We start from the raw sequence: 26,901 nt of genomic DNA on the forward strand, positions 1-26,901 counted from the left end.
AAAAAAGAAAAAAAGCCAGAAGTGGCACTGTGGCTCAAGTGGTAGGGTGCTAGCCTTGAGCTGAAGAACTGAGGGACACCGCCCAGGCCCAGAGTTCAGCCCCATGACCGGGCTCCCCCCCACCCAAAAAAAAGAGAGATGCTCATGGTTGGCAGGATTAAGCAGGAGGATGAAAAAAATTAACTGAACTACTAAGAGACCCAGGAAGTAGGCTCATTTCAAAGTACATTTGGAGCATAAAAGTTCTGTTTTGAGGATACAGTATAAACTGACCTTGATAAAATTTTTGAATACTTACACAGGTAAACGAATATAATCAATAAAAAAATGGACTTCACAATCATGCCATGTTTTGTTCTGGTACTAAAGATTGAACAAGAGGACCTCCATTTGAGCTATGCCCCTAGCTCTCTGTCTTTAAGACAGGATCTTGAACTATCAATCCTCAGGCCTTTGTATCCAGAGTAACTGGGATGACAGGCATGTGCTACCATGCCTAACCACAATTGCAAAGGACTCTTAAAATACAAGAAAACAAAACTGCCACTTCAAGATGTTAGATTGAACATATTTATTCATCTCTTCTTTCTCCAGAACCATTTTAGAATGACATTGTAAGAATTTTTTTCAAAGGCATTTATTCATAAAGATAAAGGAGAATTAATGATCATAGCCTTTGTTTTCTAAGTAGGAAGACAGAAGTACAACAGTATGTAAAATGGCAAACAACCAGATTAACAGACAACTCCTCAGGGGTGCGGTACCAGTGCCTTCTATAACCAGTAAAGGGCCAATTTTAACACAGAACTCCTCCCACTACTCTGCCTACCTGCTATCTGCCTGGTATAATACAAAAATGTATTTGGTCTTTAGCTTCCATTCCTACCTAGCAAAGAGCTCCAAATATCTTTTGAGTATCCTAAGTGAAAGAAGGTGTCTTTTCTAACTCTTAACAAGCTCCTTTCAACCATATCTAAATTATGATAAGAAAGAACCTCCAGGCAGCATCAGATAGAAGTGGCCACCAGAAAGACCCAGTGATTAGAGGGCTAGAAGTTTCAGCCCCACCCAATAAGTTCCCACCTCCCGCGAGTGGGTAAAGGGAACTGGAGCTTGAGCTCTAGAAAGTCTCTGAAAGATGAGATTCACAGGGCAAGAGGTTGCTGAACATCTAAGGTGCTGCTGGACGGGGCTGAAGCTCCACGCACTCTCCATCCCACACTCTGCCTTGTGCATCTCTTCCATTTATTACTCCATTACTAAGTTGTACCTTTGACAATAAACAAGCAAATGTAAGTAAAGCACTCTCCTGAGTTCTGTCTGCTGTTCTAGTTAGTTGTCTAACCTGGTGTGAACATATATATGTGGGTGGCAGCACCCAGTTAAAGACAGTCAGTCAGAAGCATAGTTGGCTGTAACAACTGGCATGTGAAGCAGAGAAGTCTCGAAACTGAGAACTCTGCCTTGTGAGGCATCACTCCAACTCAAGGTAGACAGTGTGGGAACTGAACAGAGCTGCTGACCACCTATGGGTATCTGGGGAACTGGAGACCTGGCTGTTGGTGTTGGAAAAAACACCTCACTGCTCCACCACATCCTGGCAGAAGTCTGGAGCTTTACTATCTGCAGAGACTGGGGGAAGAGTTCAAATATTACAAATTAAAACTTACACACTCGAGTGAAAGTTTGTATACAAACTCTTTTTTTTTCCATAGTCCTGGGGCTTGAACTCAGGACATGGGCACTGTCCCTGAGCTTCTTTATGCTCAAGGCTAGCGCTCTACCACTAGAACCTCAGTGCCACATCTGACTTTTCCTGAGTAATTTATAGGAGATAAAAGTCTTGCAGACTTTCCTGCTGGGGCTGGCTTCAAACTATGATCCTCAGATCTCAGCCTCCTGAGTAGTTAGTGTTATAAGCATGAGCTACTGGCACTTAGTTGTATATGAACTCTTGAGACTCCAAGTTTCTATACTCTTAACTGGAGAGTATGTTCTGAGGAATCTGATCAACTCACAGGGAGAAAAGATTTATTTACAGAGCTGACACTTTGAAATGGCCTGACCACAATGAAGCCAGGGCCATCCATCCCTTGCATAGACTTCAATCCACTTTTCTAAAAGCTACATCTTAAATATAAATGATGGCCAAGGCTCAGACATATTTAAGCAAAACTATTCATATAAAAAGCAGAAAACCAGAGGTAAGAAGGAACTGAAAAGAAACAGAAACTCTTCAGAGGAATGAAAACCTTGAGGGGAGGTGGGAAATTGTCCTTTAATGTGAGAAGATTTTAAAAAATTACACCCATAAAAAAAATACAGGACACCAGAAAAAATGAGTATTCAGGCAAGTTAAAATAAGCTACTGAAAATTTAAAAGAGCCAAAAAATTTTAAATAAGCAATCAATATGTGAAAGGTACTGAATCTCATTAGTCATCAAGGAAGTGCGATCTAAAACCACAATAATGCATCACCACAGATCCACCAGAATGACTAAAACTAAAAGGGCTGTCTGAAAGTCTTGGCATCCTCAGGGAGAAGTTAGCCATCCTGTCTTGAAGTTACTCCAGCAGCTCTAAGGAGAGGAAGTGAAGCTTCCTAACCACAGCCACGTGGGTTAGTGTTTTATCAGAGGGTCTTTAGCCCTAATAGAGACTGCAGAAAGTGATGGTCCCTGATGATGCTTGGCTGCAACCATATGAAAGATGCTGAGCCAGAACCGACCAAGAAGCTGCTCTGAAATTCCTGACCAGTTGGAAAAATGGTAGAAATCTAAAGCTAATCATACACAAATCCTACACTTCAGCCCTGGATATATGCTCATCAGAAATGTATATATGCATATGACATGTAAACACTCTGGATTCTCAATAATGCAGGTTCCAAAGAGAAGAGCAGATAAATAGTAGTCATATACCACAACACTACTCTACTAAGGACAAAGAAGGAATGGGAACTATGTGTAGCAACACAGATGAAAACCTAACATTGAAAGAAAGAAGCCAAACACAAGAAAGCCTGCACTCCACACAGCATTCTGCTCCCATGGTTCTGCTGCAGATGTGTGGGAGCCTGGGCGGCATCTCCACCATGGGTCTTCTGACCTGGTACACTTGCCCAGAATCTCCTATGGCTCACTCCCTGACACCTACAGGTCTCTGCTCAAATGCATCTTTACTTCTGAGCCTATCCATAAAATCTGATGCCCTAATATTCCCTTCCTCAGCTTCTACTTGCATAGGAGAGAGTATGCTTTTTAAATTTTTGTTTATTGCTTTTTATTCCTCACTGAAATGCACAGTCAATGTGGACAAAGATTTTTGTCTGTTTTGATCAGTGGCAGATCCTAGTGCCTATTAGACAGTAAGTACACAGTAAATACTTGTTGAAAGAGAATGCAAATAGAGACGAGATGAACAGAAGAAGCCATCACTCTTATAATCAAGTATGAGCTAGAATTCTCTCACTCGCACATGTACACAATGTCATATTGTAAGAGCACTTTGCAAATTCTTCCTTCAAAAAAATGACTGAACCTTGCTCTTCAAAGAATAATTTTCCATAATATGTGAATAATATGCTAATACATACAACATAAAACATTCTTAAAAAGAAAGTTATTGTGGGGCTGGGAAGGTGGATCAGTGGTAGAGTGCTTGCCTTGCATGCAGGAGGCCCTGGGTTCGATTCTTCAGCACCACATAAGCAAAAAGAAAAAAGCCGGAAGTGGTGCTGTGGCTCAAGTGGTAGAGCACTAGCCTTGAGCTGAAGAGCTCAGGAACAGCACCTAGGCCCAGAGTTCAGGCCCTATGACGTGACCCAACAAAAAAAAAGAAAAAAGAAAAGAAAGTTATTGCAAGGTGCCAAAGGCTCGCCCATGCAGTATTAGTTACTCAGGAGGGTGAGATCTGGGGATCATGGTTCAAAGCCAGCCTGGGCAAGAAAGTCTGTGAGACTCTCTTTTAAAAAAAATTTTTTTTTGTCAGTCATGGGGCTTGAACTCTGAGCTTGGGCACTATCCCTGAACTCTTCAGCTCAAGGCGAGAGCTCTACCATTTGAGCCACAGCACCACTTCCGGTTTTCTTGTGGTTTATTGGAGATAAGAGTCTCATGGACTTTCCTGCCTGGGCTGGCTTTGAACTACGATCCTCAGATCTCAGCCTCTTGAGTAGCTAGGATTATAGGCATGAGCCAGCGGTGCCCTGCTGAGACTCTTATCTCCAATAAACTACTAGGAAAAAGCCAGAAGTGGCACTGTGGCTCAAATGGTAGAGTGCTAGCCTTGACCACAAAGAGGCTGAGGGGACAGCATCCAGACCCTGAATTCAAGCCCCGCGGCCAGCAAAAAAAAAAAGTTATTAAAAGTACATAGTATATTAAAGATCCTGTCAAATCAATCTTACTGTTTCTTCTTTTTATTCTTAGAATTGACATGCATGTTCCTACCATCACAAATCAGTTTCCACAAAACTATGCCTCTAAGAACAATCTCTTCTCTCCCACTCAATTATGTTCTGGGTTTTGAGAATAATGTTTATTGTTGATACCTGTGCCTGTGCTTACTGATAAATAAGTGCATCTGTAAACAAGAATTAGCTAAGGTATATTATGTGGGCAGACAAAAAGTTATGTCTGTAACGAGTTTATAATATTTATATCCACCGAATTCCAACTAGTTAAAAAAATAACATTTATATGCATGAGCATTCTGATCAAAACACAGTTTGTGGCTCAGGAAAGACTAAGTCATGTAAACAAAATTAAGGCTTCTAAATACTACGTCTTCTAAACAATACTGCTATGTTCACTTAACAAGTCTCTCTTTGCAATTCTCTTTGGCTCATTAGATAACATAAGATCCTTTCCTTAAGGTAACCATTAGGGCCAAGCAGTGTGTACCTCACACCGTTAAAATTTGGAGTTGTACTTTATGAGCCCATAAATAATCAGAATCTAAAATTATTCTTAGGTTTACATTTTAGGAGTTTTACAACTAGTAAACCAATGATATTTAAGATATTTTATCCTGTATTTTAGGAAAATTTAAGCACTTGTAAACAATTCTAGTTAACTCTAACTGTAGTGTATTATTTTTAAAGAAACAATCACATGACACTCAAACTGTTATAGATGTTTATATAAACCATAATGCCACTATCATACTTACTTTATTAAAAATATTTTCCACATAATAACACTTTAACTCTCTTTAGCAATATTTAATATTTGAGCCTCATTTAATAACATGTTAGAGTAAAGCTGCAGCTTTTTATCAAGTTCTACCGGACACTGCCATCTACAGGTTCTAAGTATGTCTACAAGTAAAACCTATTAAACTGTTAACTGCATTTCAGAAGGGAAATTGGCTTTAACAAGAAGGTTTACACAGTCCATATTAAAGTTTTAGAAGAATACTTAGAAACATATGAAAAAATATGTACTGTACATTTGGTTTTATAAATGTGTCCAACATATCACCCTACCAACTTACTACTCAGCTCTCCAATGTTGTTTTCTTAAGTATTCAACGATTTTCTAAAAACATATGGTTCAAACTTTGAAAACGGTCTTTTCTTCTAGACAGCAAAACTAGCCAACTAGATTACATAGAACTAAACTGAGCCTCTCTTGTTTTTATAGAAAAATCACAACGTAGTAGCTCCATCTACAGAGTTATAGCCTGGAGCAAGTTCTGCTGCCGCTCACTTTGCTGGACTCTGGTAAGTCAAGCTCATTCTCTAGGTCAACCTGAGAATCCCACAACATCCAAAGAAGAGATTCAAATCAGAGATTCTCAGAGCTTAGCAGGATCTTACAGGGACTTCACTGGTGGTTTTATTCATGCATGGATTTTCTGACATCCCCATCCAGTGTTCTTCTTCAGTGCTACATTCAGCACCCTTCCACAAGAGATCACTTCATGGAGAGAAAATGCTATCAAGCTATGTCCTCATTATCTCCCTGTGGTCATAAATTAGCATCAGGCTACACCTCCCTTTTAATTCCTCTTTTATAGGGCAAGCTGTTCAAGATTTCTCCAGCTCCATCTTCTTCTCTCCAGGATGACCATATCTGTCCTCTCTCCTACTTCTCCCCAGCAGGCCTGAACCTCACCCCCACCCTCAGCCACCAGAGCTAAGCTGCGGTCCAATAATCCTACAGAGCATTAATTGTCATCCACATCATAAACCCAAACTACACAGAGACACTGAAATAGAGCAGGAAAACGAATGCTAACATGTAAATGTTCACTTATTTTCATATTATTCTATAATGAAGGCAGATGGTTTTCAAAACATAAAAAAGCAACACTACCAAATGGAGGACTCTGAAGTAAGCTGATTCTGGAATATAACCAGTCTTCTTGTCCCACCCCATACCTTCCTGGAGGAAATAAAGATCCACAGGGAAATACTGCTTCTGAAAAAGGTCCTGAAAAGACCTACTAATGACTGCTTTCAGGAAGAAGATGCAGTTTGCAACAAGTACTGTCAAGGATATGAAAATTGGAATCCTTGTGCACTGCTAATGAGATATAAAATATTGCAACTGCTGGGGCTAGGAAGGTGGCTCAGTGGTAGAGAACTTGCCTTGCATGCCTGAGGCCCTGGGTTCAATTCCTCAGAACCACATAAGCAAAAAGAAAAAAGCCGGAAGTGGCGCTGTGGCTCAAGTGGTAGAGCACTATCCTTGAGCTGAAGAGCTAAGGGACAGCGCCCAGGCCCAGAGTTCAGGCCCCACGACCGGACCCCCTCCCCCCAAAAAATTGCAACTGCTATGGAAAACAGAATTATAGTTCTTCAAACAATTAGAAATAAAATTATGACCTAATTCCATTTATAAATTTATGCTGAACCCCCCCCATCCAGGTTTAGAAGAGATACCTTTACAACCTTGCTTGTAGCAACATTGTTCAGCAAAGCCAAAAGATAACCCAGATCCCCAAAACAGAAGAATGGATAAACGAAATATGATGTATTATTACACTGGAAGTTCTGGCATGATACCACATGGATGAACCTTGAGGACTTTGCTAAGTAAAATAAACCAGTCACAGACAAATATAGTATGGCTCCATTTATATAAGGTAGAAAAGTCAACTTAAAGAAAACAGAAGAAAAATGTGATGTCAGGGATGGGGAAAGAGAGGAATGGGGGGGGGTGATATGGTTTATATGGGTGCAGGGGTTCAGTTTGGAAAATGAATCAGGTTCCAGAGACTGGTTGTATGATAATATAAATAAATTCAATACTGAAATGTATGCTTAGAAGTGGTTAAGATGATCAAGTTTTATTCAAATCCTCATATTTTTAAAAATGTTTGCTGGATTTGCTCCAAGACAGCCATTAATTTAATTTTTTTTTTTTGTCGGTTGTGGGGCCTGAACTCTGGGCCTGGGCACTGTCCCTGAGCTCTTCAGCTCGAGACTAGCACTTACCACTTGAGCCATAGTACCACTTCCAGCTTTTTCTGCTTATGTGGTGCTGAGGAATCGAACCCAGGGCTTCATGCTACAAGGCAAGCACTCTACCACTAAGCTACCTTCCCAGCCCTATTTTAAATTCTTAATAGAGTGTCAGGCACAAATAACATTAAAATGAAATCTTCTCAAGGTCCTTAGTTCAGGAATACATCATCCTATAGAGAACTATGTATTTACTACAAAAGAAGCTTCCAAAGAGAGAAGGAATAGTAGACATGTTTTAGAGAACTAAGAACATGCTTATTATATAATATGATGCTATACAGAAATGTTCATAAATTAAAGTATCCTATAACCTACTTAATAGCTTTTAAAAAGTAATTTCAATTAAAATAGAAACCTTCAACTTAGATCATGTGAAGAGCTGCAAGTTCCACCCACCATCTGCAGGGGGCAGTAAAAGCACATGATTTATGTCACAACCACTTTGGAATTAATATACATAAGTCAGTATGTGAAAGTAGATAATGTATGAGGAATATAAAATATGCCATGTCCAATTCACTACAGAAGGACTCCTACATTAAATAACTTGTGATAAGTTTGTATACAAACCTTTTTATCTTGTCCGTTTTCACCTTAAGGCCTCATACATCCTAATGTGTCTATTTCTTTGTTGTCTCCTGCTTTTATTAAATAAATTTATGGTTGCGTCTACCTAAAAACTGTAGGCATCCAGTTTTTGAGACATGCTATAACTGACAAAATTCAAATACTACTTGAATTGCTATTCCTATTTATTGAAGTTTACTGTGCGAGGCTCTGTGCCTGGTGCATAGAACATAGAAAATGAAGAGCATATGATGAAAGTAAAATCAGTGATCAGAAACTACACAGAAACTGCAAGAGAAAAGATGCCACAGGTGCTTCAAGCTTTCAGTTCTAAAATCTATAATTTCTAAAGTGGGACATTAGTATCAGAAGAATAAACCTTATGCCAGAGGCAGGACTATGCCACACCAAGACATGTCCTAGCAGGCTTCCCATGTGTCATCATGGGTAGCCCTGCCATCCCTTCACTCCTCATTTTCCTTAGGTTTCTATGGGAATAATGGTTCACTGGTGACAAGAGCTGCATCAAAGACCTAAGCTTATAAAGACTATTCATATGACGAGTGATAGCAATAAGAAAATAGTATGGCTGCAAAGTTCAACTGGTGCTAGGTTTATTTGATAGACTTAAGAGGGAGAGCCAACAGCTCTTCTGTACAGTCTTTATGTTTCCTTAGGCAGGCTGACTATATCTCCAAGAGGTTGACTGAAAAATAACTTTAAAGCTAGGGGCAGTGGTGCATGCCTATGATACCAACTTCTAGAGCAGTGGAGATGGAGGGGAATGATGGTTCAAGGTTAGCCAAGGCAAAATTCTAGTAAAACTCCATCTCAACCAATAGAAAAGCTGAAAATGGTGGTATATATCAGTCATCGCAGCTACAAAGACTTGAGAATAGGAGAAACATTAGGTCTCTTTGTCACAGGCACAAATTTTCTAAAGACCCAGAAGCACAGCAAATCAAATAAAAATGGATAAATGGGATTGCATTAAACTAAAAACTTATTGCAGCAAAAGACACAAGCTAAAAAACAGTCTATAGAATGGGAGACTGTCTCTCCCAACCATACATAAAAAAGGGGCCTAACATCTAGAATATATAGAGTGCTTAAGAAACTAAACCCTCAAAGAATCATCAACAAACTGATTCATAAATGGGCAAACAAACTAAAGAGAGATTTATCAGAAGTAAAAATGACAAACATATGAAGAAATGCCCAACATCTCTGGCCATAAAGAAAATGCAAATCAGAACAACAAGATTCCATCTCACCCACTTAGAATGGCTATCATCAAGAATATAAACAAAAACAAATGTTGGCATGGATATGGACAAAAAGGAACTCTAATACAATGTTGATGGAAATGTAAACTTGTTCAACTAGTCTGGAAAGCAGTATGGAGGTTCCTCAAAAAACAGAACATAGAACTACGCTATGATCCAGCAATTCCACTCTTGGGCATTTATCCAACAGATTACAAACCAGTATACAATAAAGCCATATTCATTGTAACACTATTCACCATAACCAAGGTGTGGAATCAACCCAGATGCCCCTCAATAGATGAATGAATCAAGAAAATGTGATATTCACAATGGAATGTTATTCATCCATTAAAAAGAATGATACTACATCATTTACAAAAAAAAAAAAAAAAAATGGAAAGACCTGGGGAAAAAATCATGTTAAGTAAAGTAAGTAAGGCCCAGAAAACAAGGGATGCATGTTTTCTCTCATATGTGAAAAGCAGAATTAATTTATAAGTATATAAATGTATACTTCAATGTTGTGTCCAGAAACCTCTGGAACATATTGAGATCCAAATTATAGGAACGAGTCCTCTCTTTGAACTGCATCTTGCTCAAATTCCTTTTTGTGCATCTCCTTTAACTGTGGGTAGTAGATATCAGATATATCACAATAACTATGGAGATCTCAACCAGCTACCATGGGCCTTTGATTCAACCTTTGTTCTGTTGGTTAACACCACAGCATGAGATCTTGCTTGTGGTCCCTTAAGACTTCAGTGGCTCCAGGACTGATTAACTGCTATGTAGAGTCATGTCCTATAATGTTTTCTTAGTGACAGACTCTTTAATACTTTTAATACTTATTAGATATATTTAGCTAGAATTATTTTTCATATACATGGTTATAGCTGGATTCAAACTGTTTGCTGTGAGGTAAGTGATTATATGTCTATAAAGTTTTAAAATACATAAAAACTGCTAAAGAAATTTGGAGATGCTAAATTTAATATAATTTAGGAAATTAAACAGATAATTGTTTCATATGATCATGGCAATAAGGTCAGAGTTATAAAATTGTTGGGCTTTAAAAATATATTTATATATAAAGTTTTTCAGTATTTATCCAGAAACTCCTACCATACAACATATGATCCCACCTAGTCTACCCCCCCCCAAAAAAAAAAAAAAAAACACTAGTCAGTTTAGACACAAGTTTGAGAAAGAGAGCAGCAGGGGACAAAAGTTCCAGAATGGCAAATTAGAAAATGTTAGAACCACAAGTCTCCCCCTAGTTCTGAGGTTCTTTGTCACTCTCATTCCTCTCTGCAGACCAATTGTTTACCAACCACTGTGGGCTTGTGGCCGAGTCTCCATGGTAGGATAGCTAGAAAATAACTAAGGCATTCCCCTGGCCACAGCAGTGTGGGAGGCAATAAGGTTAAGCTGACTTTAGCACTTGCTATGGTTAAGAGAACTGGCAAGAACAGGAAATACTACTGTGTCTTTGATACAGACAAATATTTGAGAGGATCATGATTTATAATACAGATTTGCTGTGTAAATCTATCAATGTCCTTTCCAATAATATTCACTCAAAAACTACCTCATACTAAAATCAAAATTTACTTAGAGACTTTAACTTTTTTTTTTTTTTTTCAGTCGTGGGGCTTGAACTCTGGGCCTGAGCACTATCCCTCAGCTCTTCAAGCTCAAGGCAAGCGCTCTACAACTTGAGCCAAGCACCACTTCCAGTTTTCTGGTGGCTTATTGGAGATAAGAGTCTCATGGATTTTCCTGACCAGGCTGGCTTTGAACTGCAATCCTCAGATCTCAGCCTCCTGGAGTAGCTAGGATTATAGGCGTTAGCCACCAGCGCCAGGCCAGAGCCTTTAACATTTAATCTAGAACTTAGAACCAAAGCTAAGAGTAATTCATGAAAGTGAAGGGAAGTCAGTGGGAATAGGTGAAATCCCTTTTATACAATGAATAAAATTTATTTCATTCATATCCCAAAGTAAGTGAGGAAATAAAGCTGCACGGATGGCTTCTGAATGAGATAATTCCTCTGTGTGAATAAAAAATTCATTGGGCTCAAGTATTACAGAAGTAAGCTAGACATCATGAAAGTTTAATCCTTACGCATTGTTTACTAGCTGTCAAATCATTTGGGGAATTATTTTTCACAGTAATTCCTTCCCACCCTAAAATCATGCTAAGTGACAAGGAGAAGAAAAAACAGTGTTCAATACTTAACATTTCTGAGGGGAGGACTACCACCCTATCCCTGCCCCCTTTCACCACACCCAGGCCTTCACATGATCAGTGTTCCTGCTGCTCACACTGGGCTCAGGAATTTGCTCATTACTGCCCAGCCTCTCTATTGGCTTACCTTCTTGGCAGTCAAACGTTCAACCAGCATATAAAATGCCCCTTACATATACCCATACACAACTCATGACAATACTCAAGGACTTTATCTTGGGCAGAAGAGTAGCACTACAAACACATACCACAGGAATACACAGCAGCCAGATTGGCTTCAGGGGCAAAGACAACTTCCTGGAAAAGGTAGTGTCAAGGATAAATGACATTTGGCCAAGCTAAGAGGTGGGAGAGCTACAGGAGGCTGGATCCACATGGACAGAGGCAGGAGAGCAGATGCAAAAAGCCCCAGGCAGCTGAAGTGGAGTGAGATGGGGAAGGACAAAGGACAGACTGCAGCCTTATGCCAGGCCTCTGAGGAGTTCCTAATTTGACCGATGGTCCCTCTGAGAAATGGTCAATTTTGAAATAAAACTGGTTTACAAGAAAGGACACAAGTCTTAAGGCAAGGAGTCCCCTGGATGCAAGCCACCACTGCAGCTGTTGATTTTTAACTGCACAGGAGAACCAAATCAATACCTAATTTTAGAAAACTTTGTTACAGACTGTGAAATAAGGTGAAGGACAGACAGATTGGATCCACAAACAAAAGTTTCAGTCCAGATGAGGTATCACACTTCTAGGCAGCATGTAAAACATATCTCTACCCATAAAAAAAAAAAAAAAAAAGAAAAGAAAGATCACAATTCATCCATGCAGAAATCCTACCTAGTGAATAAATCAAGGTAGTCATCTCATAAGAAGTTACTGCCATAGCTAGAGAGCCCAGGAAAGGATGCTAACCCCCTAAAGAAGCTAAACATGGCTGTCACAAAGTTCTCTGACATGTCAATGGACCTCTCTGGCCCTTAATTTCCTCATTTGCACAAGACATTGTTACCCTGGTTTTCTCCAGTACTTCTAAAACCCACATATCTGGCAAGCCAGTGCATTCACAAAGCTTTTGTCACTAAAGGCAAGGATTTTAATATCTTGTATAAGGCATAGCTGCTTACTATGGTAAGAAGGAAAGAGTACAGACTCAAACGGGATATAAATTTTTTTTTTAAGCATGAAGTTTAGGTAGTTTCTAAGTTATAAAGCATGTATTACTGAATATAAAGATAATTAAAATTTTAAGACAAGCAAATGAGATGTTGTTTTTAAAGTAAAAAGAAAGAATTACTATAACCAGAGAGGCAATACTTTGAGCTGTTCACTTCCCTTTCTGTTGGTTTCATTTCCCTTCTTAGATAAAAACATTCCTGATATATAACTTTTTCCCCTGAAGACTTTGAGAGTCCTATGGCATGATAACAAAAAAAGTTATTTTTTGAGTTCTATGTGATGCAGAAGCATTGGAGAATTACATAATAAAGCAAACCAAAATTTATCTGATGTACTTGGCAAAGCAAAAGAAAATAAATGAAGATGCTATTTTTTACTATTTAAACATAAATATTTTAAACAATAAATATTATTTAATAGTATGATTTTAGGGACTTATTAATAAAGATACAATGTAGGAATATCTACTAAATGCCAAGTGCTTTGTTAAGTACATAGAACATTTTCTGGACTAGCATCCTCCAAATGAGAATTATGTATGTTAATTGCATAGAAACTAAGTAGAAACAAAAAGTAAAGTCACTCAGCTTAGAAAAGTAAAGAAGTTAGACTTTGAGCCCATTTTGGCCCAGCATCAAATCTCTTTCTCTTTCCATAAAATAGCCACTCAGGAGGCTGAGATCTGATTATCACAGTTTGATACCAGCCTTTCCTAAGTCTCAGATTCTTATCTCCAAATTACCGCAAAAAGCCAGACGTGGAGGTGTGGCTCAAGCCCTTGAACACAAAAGCTTAGGGACAGTGCCCAAGCCAAGAGTTCGAGCCCCAGGACCACAAAAAAAGGGGGGGGGCAAACTTTAAACATCAAAATAATCAATTGAAACAATGTTCCCTTTTAACATGGCTCTTAAACAGATGCTTTCATTTCAAGACGAGCCTATGCTAAACATGACTTCACAAACAAGTCACTTGTGAAAGAGAAAAACCACATGCAGGGTGAAGTCTCAACTTGAGAAGCCTTATTTCACAGAGCACTTCCTGAAAGAGAGCAGCAGCGATCACAGCCACTACTCCAGAACCAGCACTGCATGTGAAACTGCCTTCTGAAGAAACAAGTGAGGCCAAGACAAAAGAAATAAAGCATTTCTGAAAAGCTCCATTTCCAGGCAGAACTATCTTAACACAGGCAACTCCAAGATCCCCTTTTACAGAACACTGGAAAATGTTCACCTCTATCTAACGCGGCACTTTGATGGGCAGGAGGTAAGCAGCAGTCAATTAACTTTTGCACTTCATTATTAGAAAGGAATGCTCGAAAATAAGTATTAAGCTAAAGAAAATCACTGTTCTATTTTATTAAAACATTACAGAAACTATGTTGATGAAGGATCTTAAAATATGTTATGTTATACTAATAATGTAAAAACATTATTAGTATATAATGCTTTTAAGACATCTATCACTCATATTCTTTTTAAACTGAAGCAAATGAATACAAGAGCTGTTAACAAATGGACTACATAAAAAGGAGCTTGAGCCCAGTGGTGGAAAAGATTTAATCAAGAGAGTTTGTAAATATAGGGATGAGGATGAATGAAAAAAAAAAGCTCAATTCATTACATTGCCATTGTTAGTATTTAAAAATCTGTTGAGAGTAAAATGCATGATTTAAGTTATTCTCCTTTGTATGATACTAAAGATCTACTCTTTCTATGCAGTACTTTACTCCTTACATAAAAGTTAACACTCTAGGTATCCCAACTTGGAAAGCTAAACTTTAGAATTGTATTCAATCCAAATGTTTGACAAACCATTTGAAGAAGTCTGGAATTGGAAAGGAAGGAAATGGGGGAGAGGGAAACAAACCCCTGTCTTGTGTTCATTCATAGGAATTGCTCAAATTAATTCCTATCAACAGCCCATGGTGCCACCAACTTGGCTGTTAATCTTCCCCATAGCTTCACTAATGAGAGCCAGGGCTGAATTATGGATGAGCCACTCTACAAAAGAACATGCTTATAGAACCTTTTCATGGACCTCAATATTTCAGAGATGCCTAGAGGTTCAATCTCTTTGCAGCAAATGTTTTTTGAACCAGTTGAGGTTGCACCCTGGATAACGGGATGTCACACTTAGGGTCAATGTTATTTACAATAACTTCCTTTTTATTATGGTAATTTATCAGTTTTTTACTTATACATCAAGTTATTGACTGACTTCTTAGTATCTACTTTTGCTTAATTTGATAAACAGCAGAGCAATAACTTATTTTCAAAGTGCTGCTTTCTATGCAGCACCAAGGCAGCAAAATTCAGTCTTTAGGAAACTGCTAAACACAGTTCAAGAGCCTAGGTTCCAAGTGTATACACCGTCCATTACACAAAACAGTGCTGTTTCTAGATATATGGCAATTTAAAGAGAATATAATATATCCTAGGGGGGAGGCAGGGAAGGGAAGTGAAGGGTAAACAAAGGAGGAGGCTGCAATGCTTGGTAAGAAATGTATGCATTATCCTGCCCATGTAATTGTAGCCCCCCTGTACAGTATGTTCTCAAATAAAATAAAATACAATTAAAAAAAAAATAATATATCCTATGAAGTGATTACTGCTTACAAAATAAAAAAAAAAAGATTTAACAGGACAACAATTCACTGACAAGCAGAGAACAGCTGTTATAGGTGACCTCACCAAACATTCTTTCCTTTTTTACTTAAGCATTTTATTACTGAGCACCTACCATGTGCTCAATAGGCAGTGGAAAAGTGAGGGAAAAAGAAGTTCCTGCTTTGTCATGTGAACTACTGTGACTGCTCAGTAATTAGCTGGCTATATGGTTCTTTCATTATTTGTTTGTTTATTGTAGGTCCTGGGGCTTTAACTCAGGGTCTAGATGCTGTCTGTGAGATTCTTTTTATCAAGGCTAGTACTCTACAAGTTGGGCCACAGTGCTACTTCTGGCTTTTTCTGGATAGTTTATTGGAGATAAGAGTGTAATGAACTTTCCTGACCAGGATGGCTTCAAACCACAATCCTCAGATCCCAGCCTCCTGAGTAGCTAAGATTATAGGTGTGAGCTATCAACAACCCAGCTTTTATTAGTTTTTAATATGCACTTTAAAATTTGTATTTAATGAGTAAAACTTTATTCTCTGGATATTACTAATTCGAGCTATAAACTAGTTAAACATAATGAAGATGATAAAAACTGGCAAATCATTTTGTAAGATTTTAAAATCCAGATTGGCCTTTCCTCCATTAAAGCAAGCATTTCATGCTACAGGAAAAGAATTGTAAAGAAAAGGTTATTCTTCAGGGAATAAAGCTGAGCAAAAACAGTGAACGTGAATGAATCTGCCACAGTATTATGACATTTACTTAGCGGATACTACATAATAATGGATGTAGTGTAGCTAGCTTCAGTGACAGAGCACTTGCCTGGCATGCATAGGGGACAGTCAGTACTGAAGAAAAAAATAGTTCACGAAAATCCTCCCTAGGGAACGCATTCTTCAATAAAAGCTAAGACACACGTTAGGTTTTTAGCATAAAATGTTCTCAAAATGAGTATGAGAATATTAAGAATCTATTTCTAACCAAAGGTTTTTATGCCTATTTTTCTTAACAACTTTTAGTGTCTTAAGTATCATGCCTACCAGTCATTTATAAGATGACTATCACAAGCAATCAAGACAGCAATCAACCTGGCCCTTCTAACAGTTCACATCCAGATGAGTACAAAATTGCAGCTCTGGTCTTCTACAGCTGCATCTTCCTGATTGGATTGTTCGTTAATGTCACTGCATTATGGGTTTTCAGTTGTACCACCAAGAAAAGAACCACTGTAACCATCTATATGATGAATGTGGCACTACTGGACTTGATATTTATCATGACTTTGCCCTTCCGAATGTTTTACTATGCAAAAGGTGAGTGGCCATTTGGAGAGTACTTCTGCCACATTCTTGGGGTTCTTGTAGTGTTTTATCCAAGCATTGCTCTATGGCTTCTTGCTTTTATTAGTGCCGACAGATACATGGCCATAGTACAGCCCAAATATGCCAAAGAGCTCAAGAAGACATGCAAAGCTGTGCTTGCCTGTGTGGGAATCTGGACAATGACCCTAATGATCATGGTCCCTCTGCTACTACTCTATGAAGACCCAGATAAAGCTTCCTCCCCTGCCACCTGCCTGAAGATTTCTGACATCATCCACTTCAAAGCTGTCAATGTGCTAAACTTCACTCGACTGATATTTTTTTTCTTGGTTCCTCTGTTCATCATGATTGGGTGCTATGTGGTCATTATTCACAGTCTCCTGCGTGGAAGGACATCTAAGCTGAAACCTAAGGTCAAGGAGAAGTCCATAAGGATCATCATCACACTCCTGGTGCAGGTGCTCATCTGCTTCGTGCCCTTCCACATCTGTTTTGCTTTCCTGATGCTGGATGGTGGAGAAAACAGTTACAACCCCTGGGGAGCCTTTACCACCTTCCTCATGAACCTCAGCACATGTCTGGATGTGATTCTTTACTACATTGTTTCCAAACAATTTCAAGCTAGAGTCATTAGTGTCATGTTATACCGCAATTACCTTCGGAGTGTGCGCAGAAAAAGTTTCCGATCCAGTAGTTTACGGTCATTGAGCAATATGACCAGTGAGATGTTGTAGAGTAGAAAGCTGGTTTTCTCTATCTCTTTAAAATTCACTTTCCTATTCCAGATAGGTATTACCAAGTCCCTTCTCTCATTAAAACAACAAAAACTTTAAAACCTTTTACGGATTATTGTGGCATGATTACATATAGAGCATTCTAATACACTCAATTTTATTGTAAAACTTGTATTAAACATTTTCATGAATCATTAGAAAAAAACACTCAAACTTTATTTCATAGTCAAGCTTATCTGCTCAGATAATTGTGCTAACATTTTGGATTAATTCTGTGTAATGACTGATATGAGGGGGAAAATTCAGCTACAGTTCAAAATAATCTGATTACATTATTTCTACTTTGATGCACCTCTTTTTTGTCTAGTTAACACTCAGGATTTGAGGTTCAAATTCACTATTTTATGTGATAAACTTTTAGCATTTTTACAAAAACACTTATGTTCAACTCATCACTGTTCATTGCTATAAAACAAGCAACAGAAGGGTCGAGAAAGGCCATGCTATGGCCCTCCCTTACTATGAATTCATTTTTTGTGAAAACAGACTACAGTCACCCAACAAACATTCCTTAGAATTTATTATACACCAAACCTAACAGGAGACAAGCCTGAAATCCTATTTCTACCCAACAATCTAATCTGTGACAATGTGTAATATGTGGTGAAATACCTTTCTCTAATATTGACACTTTGTTTTGTGTAGTTAAAAAGTACATTACACAGATTGTGTTCCAGGATATATGTCACAGTATAAATAGCATTGTCCAGGGATTTTAGGTTCTTAAGCTAGCCTGGCTTTTAAATTTCTCCATAAAGTAAATTCTCTACCCTCTAAAAAAAATCACAAAAACAGGAAAAGCTGTAATATGTAAAAGGATTATTTTAAATAATATGAAAGTAAAATAAATAATTCAATTACGGCTTACTCTATGCTAAATCATCTTTATTATGCTTAATTTGATCACTTCCTAATGAGACTAAAAACTAAATATATGTATTGGTTATTAATGGATTTCTAAAACTAACATGAGTAAATTCAGATTTTAAGAAAGAAAAAAGAAAATCACAAGGTATTCTAATCATAAAATAACATTTTAGCACTTAGATGATCTGGTCTAACTCTTCTGTTTTAAACATAAAGAGATCCAGGTATGTTATCAGACATCTATAATCCCAGACCTTGGAAGGTAGAGGCAGAAGGGTCACAAATTCAAGGTCAGCATGAGCAATTAGGAAGATACAGTATTGAAAAATCAAGGCTAGGAGCCAGGCACTGGTGGCTCATGACTGTAATCCTCAGGAGACTGAGATCTGAGAATCCTTTTTGAAACCAATCCAGGCAGGAAAGATCAAAAGACTCCCCAATTCATAGCTATATCGGAGGCTGAGATTAGAAGGATTATGATTCCAGGACAGATGAGCAGAAAAACCCAGGAGACTTCATCTAAACAGAAGAAGGCTGCATGTGGTTTAAAAATGAGGGCTGGCCTGGTCAATCTTGTCCTTTAGGGGAGAAAACAAACAAAACAAAACAAAAAATCCTGACAATGTATGGGATGCTTTGATAGAAAGACAAGTTCAAGAATTACTGTAAAAATCTAAGCAAGGAAAGATTACTGTTAAGAAAAGTTTAGGCAATAAGAATTAAGACTTCAGAAAGATCAGAAAAATAGAATGGGCTGGAAACAGGGGGCTAGAAAACAACAGGTGTGAACTATCCTTGAAGTCACAGCAGTAGAAGAAATAGCCCAAAGGAACCACAGGGAATAGGCTCGAGAAAAGGCCAGAAAACAGCAGGAAAGGTCAAAAGAACCAAGAGAGAACATGCTGGCATTCACAAAGCAGGTGGCCTCATGAGATTGGGATTAAAAGAGGTTAAAAGCATTTGATGTGCTATGAAAGGTCAAACAGGATGACTGATGGATTTACAATTAGAACTTGAGATGTATACTAGAGAAATTCAGTAATGTTAAAGTAAAAAAAGAAAAAGAAAGGAAACAGAATTGTATAGGAAAAACTGTAAGAAGACAAATAAATTTGGCTTTGATAAGAAAGCTGTTTTGTGAAACACAATGAAAATCGTAAAGAACAGTTTGCCTTTTTTCTTTTGTTTCTGAAGCTTTGGTACAGAAGTTTAATATTAAAAAGTTTATTTGCTGAAGTAATGATGTTTCAAGAAGTCTATTTGAGAAAGATTTAAGATTATAAAAAGCCATACTAGAATGTTTTGTGACTTGAAAAGAAAAAGAAATATATTCTCACTCAGAAAATGGCTGAATTAACATTTGTTTCTTTCAAAGATAATATTATTATTTATTAATTTATTCAGGACTCCCAACTCTTGCTACAGAGATTTAAATATTTCTCTCTCTTAAAAGTTAATAAAAAATTGCTGGGCACCGGTGGCTCACACCTGTAATCCTAGCTACTCAGAAGGCTGAGATCTGAGGATTGCGGTTCAAAGCCAGCCAGAGCAGGAAAGTCTGTGAGACTCTTATCTTCAATAAACCACTAGAAAACTCGAAGAAGCACTGTGGCTCAAGGGGTAGAATACTCGCCTTCAGCTGAAGAACTAAGGGAAAGTGCCCAGGTCCAGAGTTCAAGCCCCATGACCAAAAAAAAAAAAAAGTAAAAAATTTCCACCAACTCCAAATCAGACTTTTTCATGCACCAATGAATATGATTTTATAGCAAAGTAAATATGATGATTCCACTGTCATCCAATCCTTTGTACTGTGTCATCAAAGGGACAGTAAAAATAAGAGCTAAGAACTATCTTACTATTCATCTCAAGATTTATTCTAATACAAGCACACATGGACACACACTCACTCTTCCAGAATTCACAGTAAGCTTTTTTTCCAGAATTACACCAAATACTTCCCAGTGAGTACACTTCTCTCACAAAGCAGTCAGCATACACATCTCAGTTTAATTACACTTAAAACCCATGGCAATCAATAAACCTGTGTGATAACTATCACACAGAACTTCCTATCTCTACTCAACGTGTTAGTATAGTACATTAAAACAACTAAAGGTCTACATTCATCGACAATCATGTCTATTATAACCCAGCAACTTCATGAAGTGCAATTATAATGAAATACTATCAATGTAAGTGTGAAAGCTACTGGATCATCAAATATACATTTAAAACAGGGCTCCAAAGTAAGTTAACTTCGGCCTTGAAAACAAGGCCAAAATTAGCACTCAAAGAACTTTAAATACCAAGATCTATAATTTCCTACCATCTTATCTACCAAACAATTTCATATATTTAATTCACAGATGTGTTAAGAACATTTACAAGTACAAAACTCTGACTCTTACTACTAGTTATTCCATCTGTATTAAAGCATAATATTTGTGTTGCTAAAATAAATACTAAAACAATATGGAAATATACACTCTAAGCTAGGTTGGTCACTGAAGACTGAGTAAAAAGTTGTAACCAGTATACTGTTTTACCTTTATTTTATTTATTTTATTTTTTTGTGCTAGGACTGGGGCTAGAATTCAGAGCCTCTCTCTCTCACTTGGCATTTTTGCTCAAGGTGCTCTGTCACTGGAGCCACATCTCCACTTCAAGCTTTTTGGTAGTTAAAAGGAGATAAGAATCTCATGAAGTTTTGTGTCCAGGTTAGCTTTGAAATCTGATCCTGAGATCTCAGCCCTCTGAGTGGCTAAAATTACAGCTGTGAGCCACCAGCATCTGGCAGTTTCACCTTTAGAGAATGTATATAAGGCTGGGAAGTTGGCTCAGTGGTAGAGTGTTTGCCTTGCACGCATGAGGCCCTGGGTTTGATTCCTCAGTACCACATAAGCAGAAAAAAGCCAGAAGTGGCTGTGTGGCTCAAGTGGTAGAGCGCTTGCCTTGAGCTGAAATGCTGAGGCACAGCGCCCAGGCCCAGAGTTCAGCCCCCATGACCAACCAAAAAAAAAAGAAAGAAAGAAAAGAAAAAAAATGTATATAAAAAAAGTATATAAACATGTATATAAACATAGACATTCTTGACACATTTAATTTCATACAAATTTATTTTGTTTCTTAATCTAACTGAATTTGTTTATTTAATAGCTCATAAAATTCAAAGACAAAATTAACAACATAAAATACATACAATTTCTATCTTCAAGAGCTGAACAAGATTCATTAACAATTCTAAGTCAGGTGTGATGGCACATGCCTATAATTCCATCACTGAGAATGAGGCAAGAGGATCACAAACTCTAGGCCAGCCTGGGCTTCATAATGAACTATGCCTCAAAATGCCACAATGAAACCTCACCTTTTGCCAACTAATGAATGTAATAAAAAAGTTGTTAAAAGAAAAAGACATGTATTATGTCCATGGTCTGGAAAACTTTTAAAAACACTTAAAATTTTAAAACACAGAATTTTAGACCTGAAGGAATAATTAATCCAGGTGTGGCGGTACATACTTACAATACCAAACATTTGGCTGGAATAGGCAAAATAATTGCAATTTTGAGGTTAGCCTGGGTAAAGTTATTGAGACCCTTTCTCACAAAATAAATTACAAATATAAACAAAAGGAAATAGCTCAGGAGGTAGAAAATTTTCCTAGCAAGCTCCAGGCCCTGGGTGCAATTCCTAGAACCACAAAAAAAAAAAAAAAAAAAGATAAACAAACAAAAAAGAAGTAATACAAAATGAACATGTAAACATATACTGGATTTTTTTTTTTTAAACAAAAACAACTATGGCTAACCTATATCTAAATATTGTTTTAGTGACTTTTGTGAATAATCCTTCAATTAGATCTAAGAGTGATACATTAAGTCAATCTTTAAGAGCTACTTACAATCCAGAAGGCAAATTACTGGCCACCGTGATACCCAATGAATACTGCATGGCTTCAACGAGGATAAAATCAAACAGGGCCGACAAAACCCAGGCACCCAACAAAAAGGACTAAAAAATAAAGCAGAAGAAATGTGAGCAATAAATCACCTAGAAACAAATTTAACATATATTTAATTAAAATAAGCTTAGGTATATAAACATTTTGTTATTCATTTTTATTAGACAGATTTTAAAACTTGGAGAATAAAATAGTATTATGCAAGTACATTAGCTTCCACAATTCCTATATATGTGGGAGAAGTGGTGTTTGTGCCAAAATATATTTTAACTAGCAACACAAAAACTATTAGGTCAAATAAAAGAATTTTATTCCAAAGTCCTAAGTAAAAGTTTTATTACCTATTTACAACTAATATTGTATGTTATTACTGCTATTCTCATTACCATCATTTTGTTATTATGGTACTGTTTTAAATATTAAACTTTCCTTTGGCTAATGCCCAAATCAGATATAAGAAAATATAACTTAAAAGGTGATTATAAGTAATAAACCAAGTTTTAAAAAAATAAAATCTAAAAAAAATAAAAATAAAATCTATTTTAAAATAGGGGTTGGGCATAGTATCACATGCCTATAGTCCCAGCTACTCAGAAATCTGAGGCAATTGGATTATAAATACAAGGCCAGCCTGGGGAATTTAGCAAGACTCTCCTATCTCACAATTTTTATAAGTACATAAACAGGCTGCACATAGTGGCTCAAACTTGTAATCAAGCCACTGGGGAGATACAGATCAGAGGACTGTGGTTCAAAGCCAGCCTGGGCACAATAATGTTCACAAGATTCCATCTGAACCAATGTCCGGTTATAGTAGCTAGTGCCTGTTACTCCAGCTACAAGGGAAGCAATGGCTGGAAACAATAGTGCTCACCTGTTATTTTCAGGAACACACGGAAGCATAAGTAGGAGGCCCACAGCCCCAGCATAAAGCAAGATCAACGCAAAGAGGGGCTGGAGACATAGCTCAAGTGGCAGAGTGCCTACCTAGCAAGCAAGAGGCCCTGAGTTCAATCCTTAGTACTGCCAAGAAAAGAAAAAGAAATAACAAAAACTTTTTAAAGGACTTGGAATAGGGATGGAGCTCAGTGGTGGAACACATATGCTAGCATGAACAAGGTCCAGGGTTCGGTCCTCATGATAGATGGATAGATAGATGTATAGATGGATGTATGGATGATAAATAGATAGATGTATAAATGAATGGCTTTTTAAGAACCTAAGTAATAGAGCAAAATACATAAAAACTTACTGCAAATTTTCTGCTTCCATATCTTCTTTCAAATATTCTAAAATTATAAATAAGCAAACTACTGCAGAAAGTATCTTTCAAATCAAGGCAAATTATTCTTCCACATATCAACCTCCAAATCTAGATAGAAATTTAAAAAAAGAACAATAAATAAGAGTAAGATTTGTCCAGGTCTCTGCTTTAGCAAATTTATTGTTTACTTTATACTGCTTATTTATATACTCTAAGCAATACTACAAAGGATACACAAAAAGAAAACTAAATGGATGTAACTTTAAGAAATAAGCTCAATAGTCTCATACTAACCATTCTTTCCAACAACAGAACAAAAGGTACCTAAAACTTTGCTTCTTAGAACAGAATGAATTCTCATTAAGAAAAGTTCCTGTGAAAAAATTTATTTGGTAAGATTTTAAAAATCTTATGTTCATTTTTTCTTTCCTTTTTTTTTTTGCCAGTCATGGTGCCTGAACTCTGGGCCTGGGCGCTGTCCCTCAGCTCTTCAGCTAAAGGCTAGTGCTTTACCACTTGAGCCACAGCACCACTTCCAGCTTTTTCTGCTTATATGGTGCTGAGGAATCGAACCCAGGGCCTCATGCATGCAAGGCAAGCACTCTACCACTGAGCCACCTTCCCAGCCCTCTTATGTTCATTTTTGGCTACTGAATTTAAAATTTAAAACAATAGCTGTAACTGATATACAATTTAGTAATAAACTAAAAAAATACACATTTCTCAGCTTAATCTTAATGACCAAACTACTTCACAGCAACTACATAGCAGACAATTTATGGAACTATGGTCAAATGTTATTAAATTTGGTAATATTCCCATATTTTTAAATCAATTTCTGACTGGGTAAAAAAAAGAAACAAGGAAATATAAAAGAAACTGTGATATATATACATAATCATATTTTATTTGGCCATTAAAAAAAGAATGAAATGTAATGTGTAAGAAAACAGATGGAACTGGAGATCATGTTAAGCAAAATAAACCGGATTCAGAAAAACAAATATGACATGTTTGCTTTTATGAGATCTCAAGTAAAAAAACAAAAAACAAAGAAAGTAGAAGGGGACTATTTGGGAAAAGGAAGGGACCAGTGTGAGGGAGAAAGAGGACAGACAGAAATGATGAGGATGGTTTATGAATATAATACTTTATATACATGTATGGAAATATGGTGGAATCCACCTAAAATGTAGAAAAATCAATATACAAAGAAAGAGCTACTAAAAGTCTTTACAGTCTTTACCATTTTCCCTATTTTTAGATTATCCCAGTAATATTTCCAAAACATTCTAATCTTATTTTCCTTTCATGATTACCATATGAGGCCAGTAAAACAAATTAAACTAATCCTTCCTTTGAACTTTTGTTGTGGCAAATGGCAAACGAAGTTCACAATTTTAACTTTTTTATTTTTGGTGGTAACTGGTGTTTGAACTCAGGGCCTCAATTTACTATGTAGGTAGGTGCTCTACTGTTCAGCTACACCACTAGCTCTTTTTTGCACTCATTATTTTTCAGATAGGGTCTCAATTTCCTGCCTGAGTGTACATCTGAACTGCCATACTTCTATTTTCCACTTGCTACCTAGCTGGTATGACAAGACTGTACCACCACACTCAGCTTCTTCCACTGAGATGGAATCTTATGGGCTTTCTTCTCCATCTGGTATGGAACCACAATCCTGATTTCAGCTTTTCAAACAGATAAGATTACAGCTTTCCAGGACTATCTGACCCTGTACAGAACCCTTACTGGGAGCCACTTGCACCCAGCTCATTTTAACTATTTTAAAATCTATGATTCAGTAGTATTCATATTTAACAGTTTTGTATATCCATCACCACTGACCATTTCCAGAATGTTTCTAACATTCATGACAGAAACTCTGCACCCATTTAGCACTAACTCCCCATTTCCTTTTCCAAAGCCACTGGTGACCTGTTTTACTTTCTTTCTCCACAAATTTGCCTTTTCTAGGTGTTTCATATAAATGAAATCTTATGGTATGTATTCTTGGCTTAATTATTATTATTACTACTAAGGAGCTACATGTACAAAGCAATTACAATTCCATAAGTCTGCCTGGCTTATTTCATTTCGTATGCTTTCAAGCTTACTAAAAAAAGCATGGGTTAGAATCTTATCCTTTTACTAATGAATAATATTTTATTGTCTGTACACACATTTTGTTAAATTATTGACAGACATTGGGCTGTTTCCACACACAGGTGTGAATAATGCTGCTGTGAGCATTGGTAATATTCCTACCTTAACATCATGAAGAAAGCACAAAGAATTTGAGTGTCTAAGTCATACCACCTCCTTTCTTGCCCAGTAAAATAATAACATAAATGAGAAGGCTATTACAAAATAGTCCACATCTGTCTCTATCCTAAGCAAGACAGAAGGCACAAGATAGAGCCTCTATTTTCAACACACTCCAAAATATAGGGATACTGGATTGACTCAGCGCTGACATCAGGGGGATCATGGATGAGACCAATGTAGGCAAAAACATTTCATAAGATGTCTTTCTCAAGTAACACTTAGGAGCAGTAGTGCACAGCCTTCTAAAACAAACTGAAAAATCACATCCATGAGCTTTCCAGGGCTATTCTACCTTGTACTAGTCCCAACTTCATTCATCATTCACCCTGTACTGATGGTATTCCCAACTTCTAGCTACAGTAGGAAGCATAAAATAGGAGAACTGTAGTCCAGATGCAGGGAAAGCAAGAACGCAAGGACGCAAGGAAGCAAGGAAAGAAAGAGAAAGAAAGAAAGAAAGAGAGAGAGAGAGAGAGAGACAGAGAGAGAGAGAGAGAGAGAGAGAGAGAGAGAGGAAGGTAGGAAGGAAAGAAGGAAGGAAGGAAGGAAGGAAGGAAGGAAGGAAGGAAGGAAGGAAGGAAGGAAGGAAGGAAGGAAGGAAGAAAAGACAGGGGGAGGGGAGAGGGGGGAGAGAGGAAGGGAGGAAAGGAGGAAGGGAGGGAGGAAGGGAAGAAGGAAGGAAACATGAGACCCTAATTCAAAATAGTCAGAAGTAAAAAGGTCTAGAAATGTAGCTCAGCAGAAGAGTACCTGCCTATAAGTTCAACCCTAGTACAACAAGCACACACGTATATGCACGCACACACAATAACCATCTCTAAATCCTCTCTCCCCACATTCTACATTGTAGTAAAAGTACTTATAAAGCTACCAACCACCAGGAAAACATTAGAATTAGAAAATTAAAACTTTACAATTACTAAAATACAACAAATTGTGTTTCTAGAACCTCAACAATTTTGTTCTGGTTTGTTGTTGTTATTATTGCAAAGAAAACTGATAGCTAATTTTAAATTATTT

At 37.4% G+C, this 26,901-nt stretch overlaps 2 protein-coding genes across 2 annotated transcripts in view; one reads left to right on the plus strand and one right to left on the minus strand.

Annotated features, from left to right (window-relative positions):
• Ubac2 (UBA domain containing 2) overlaps positions 1-26,901 on the minus strand; it is a 131,340-nt gene that overhangs the window by 86,428 nt on the left and 18,011 nt on the right. The window contains exons 3-4 of the mRNA XM_070002689.1: positions 23,539-23,658; positions 22,227-22,336 (exon numbers count right to left, since the gene is read on the minus strand). Of these exons, the coding sequence (XP_069858790.1) occupies positions 22,227-22,336; positions 23,539-23,658 (230 nt within the window). The remainder of the gene's footprint in view (positions 1-22,226; positions 22,337-23,538; positions 23,659-26,901) is intronic.
• Gpr18 (G protein-coupled receptor 18) lies at positions 13,741-19,583 on the plus strand. The gene is made up of 2 exons (XM_070002690.1): positions 13,741-13,987; positions 16,359-19,583. The coding sequence occupies exon 2, from the start codon at positions 16,394-16,396 to the stop codon at positions 17,393-17,395; it is 1,002 nt and encodes a 333-aa protein (XP_069858791.1). The 5' UTR covers positions 13,741-13,987; positions 16,359-16,393; the 3' UTR covers positions 17,396-19,583.

The sequence above is a fragment of the Dipodomys merriami genome, unplaced genomic scaffold (assembly GCF_024711535.1).
Source record: "Dipodomys merriami isolate MVZ:Mamm:240054 unplaced genomic scaffold, mDipMer1.0.p SCAF_6, whole genome shotgun sequence".
Classification (NCBI taxonomy): Eukaryota; Metazoa; Chordata; class Mammalia; order Rodentia; family Heteromyidae; genus Dipodomys; species Dipodomys merriami.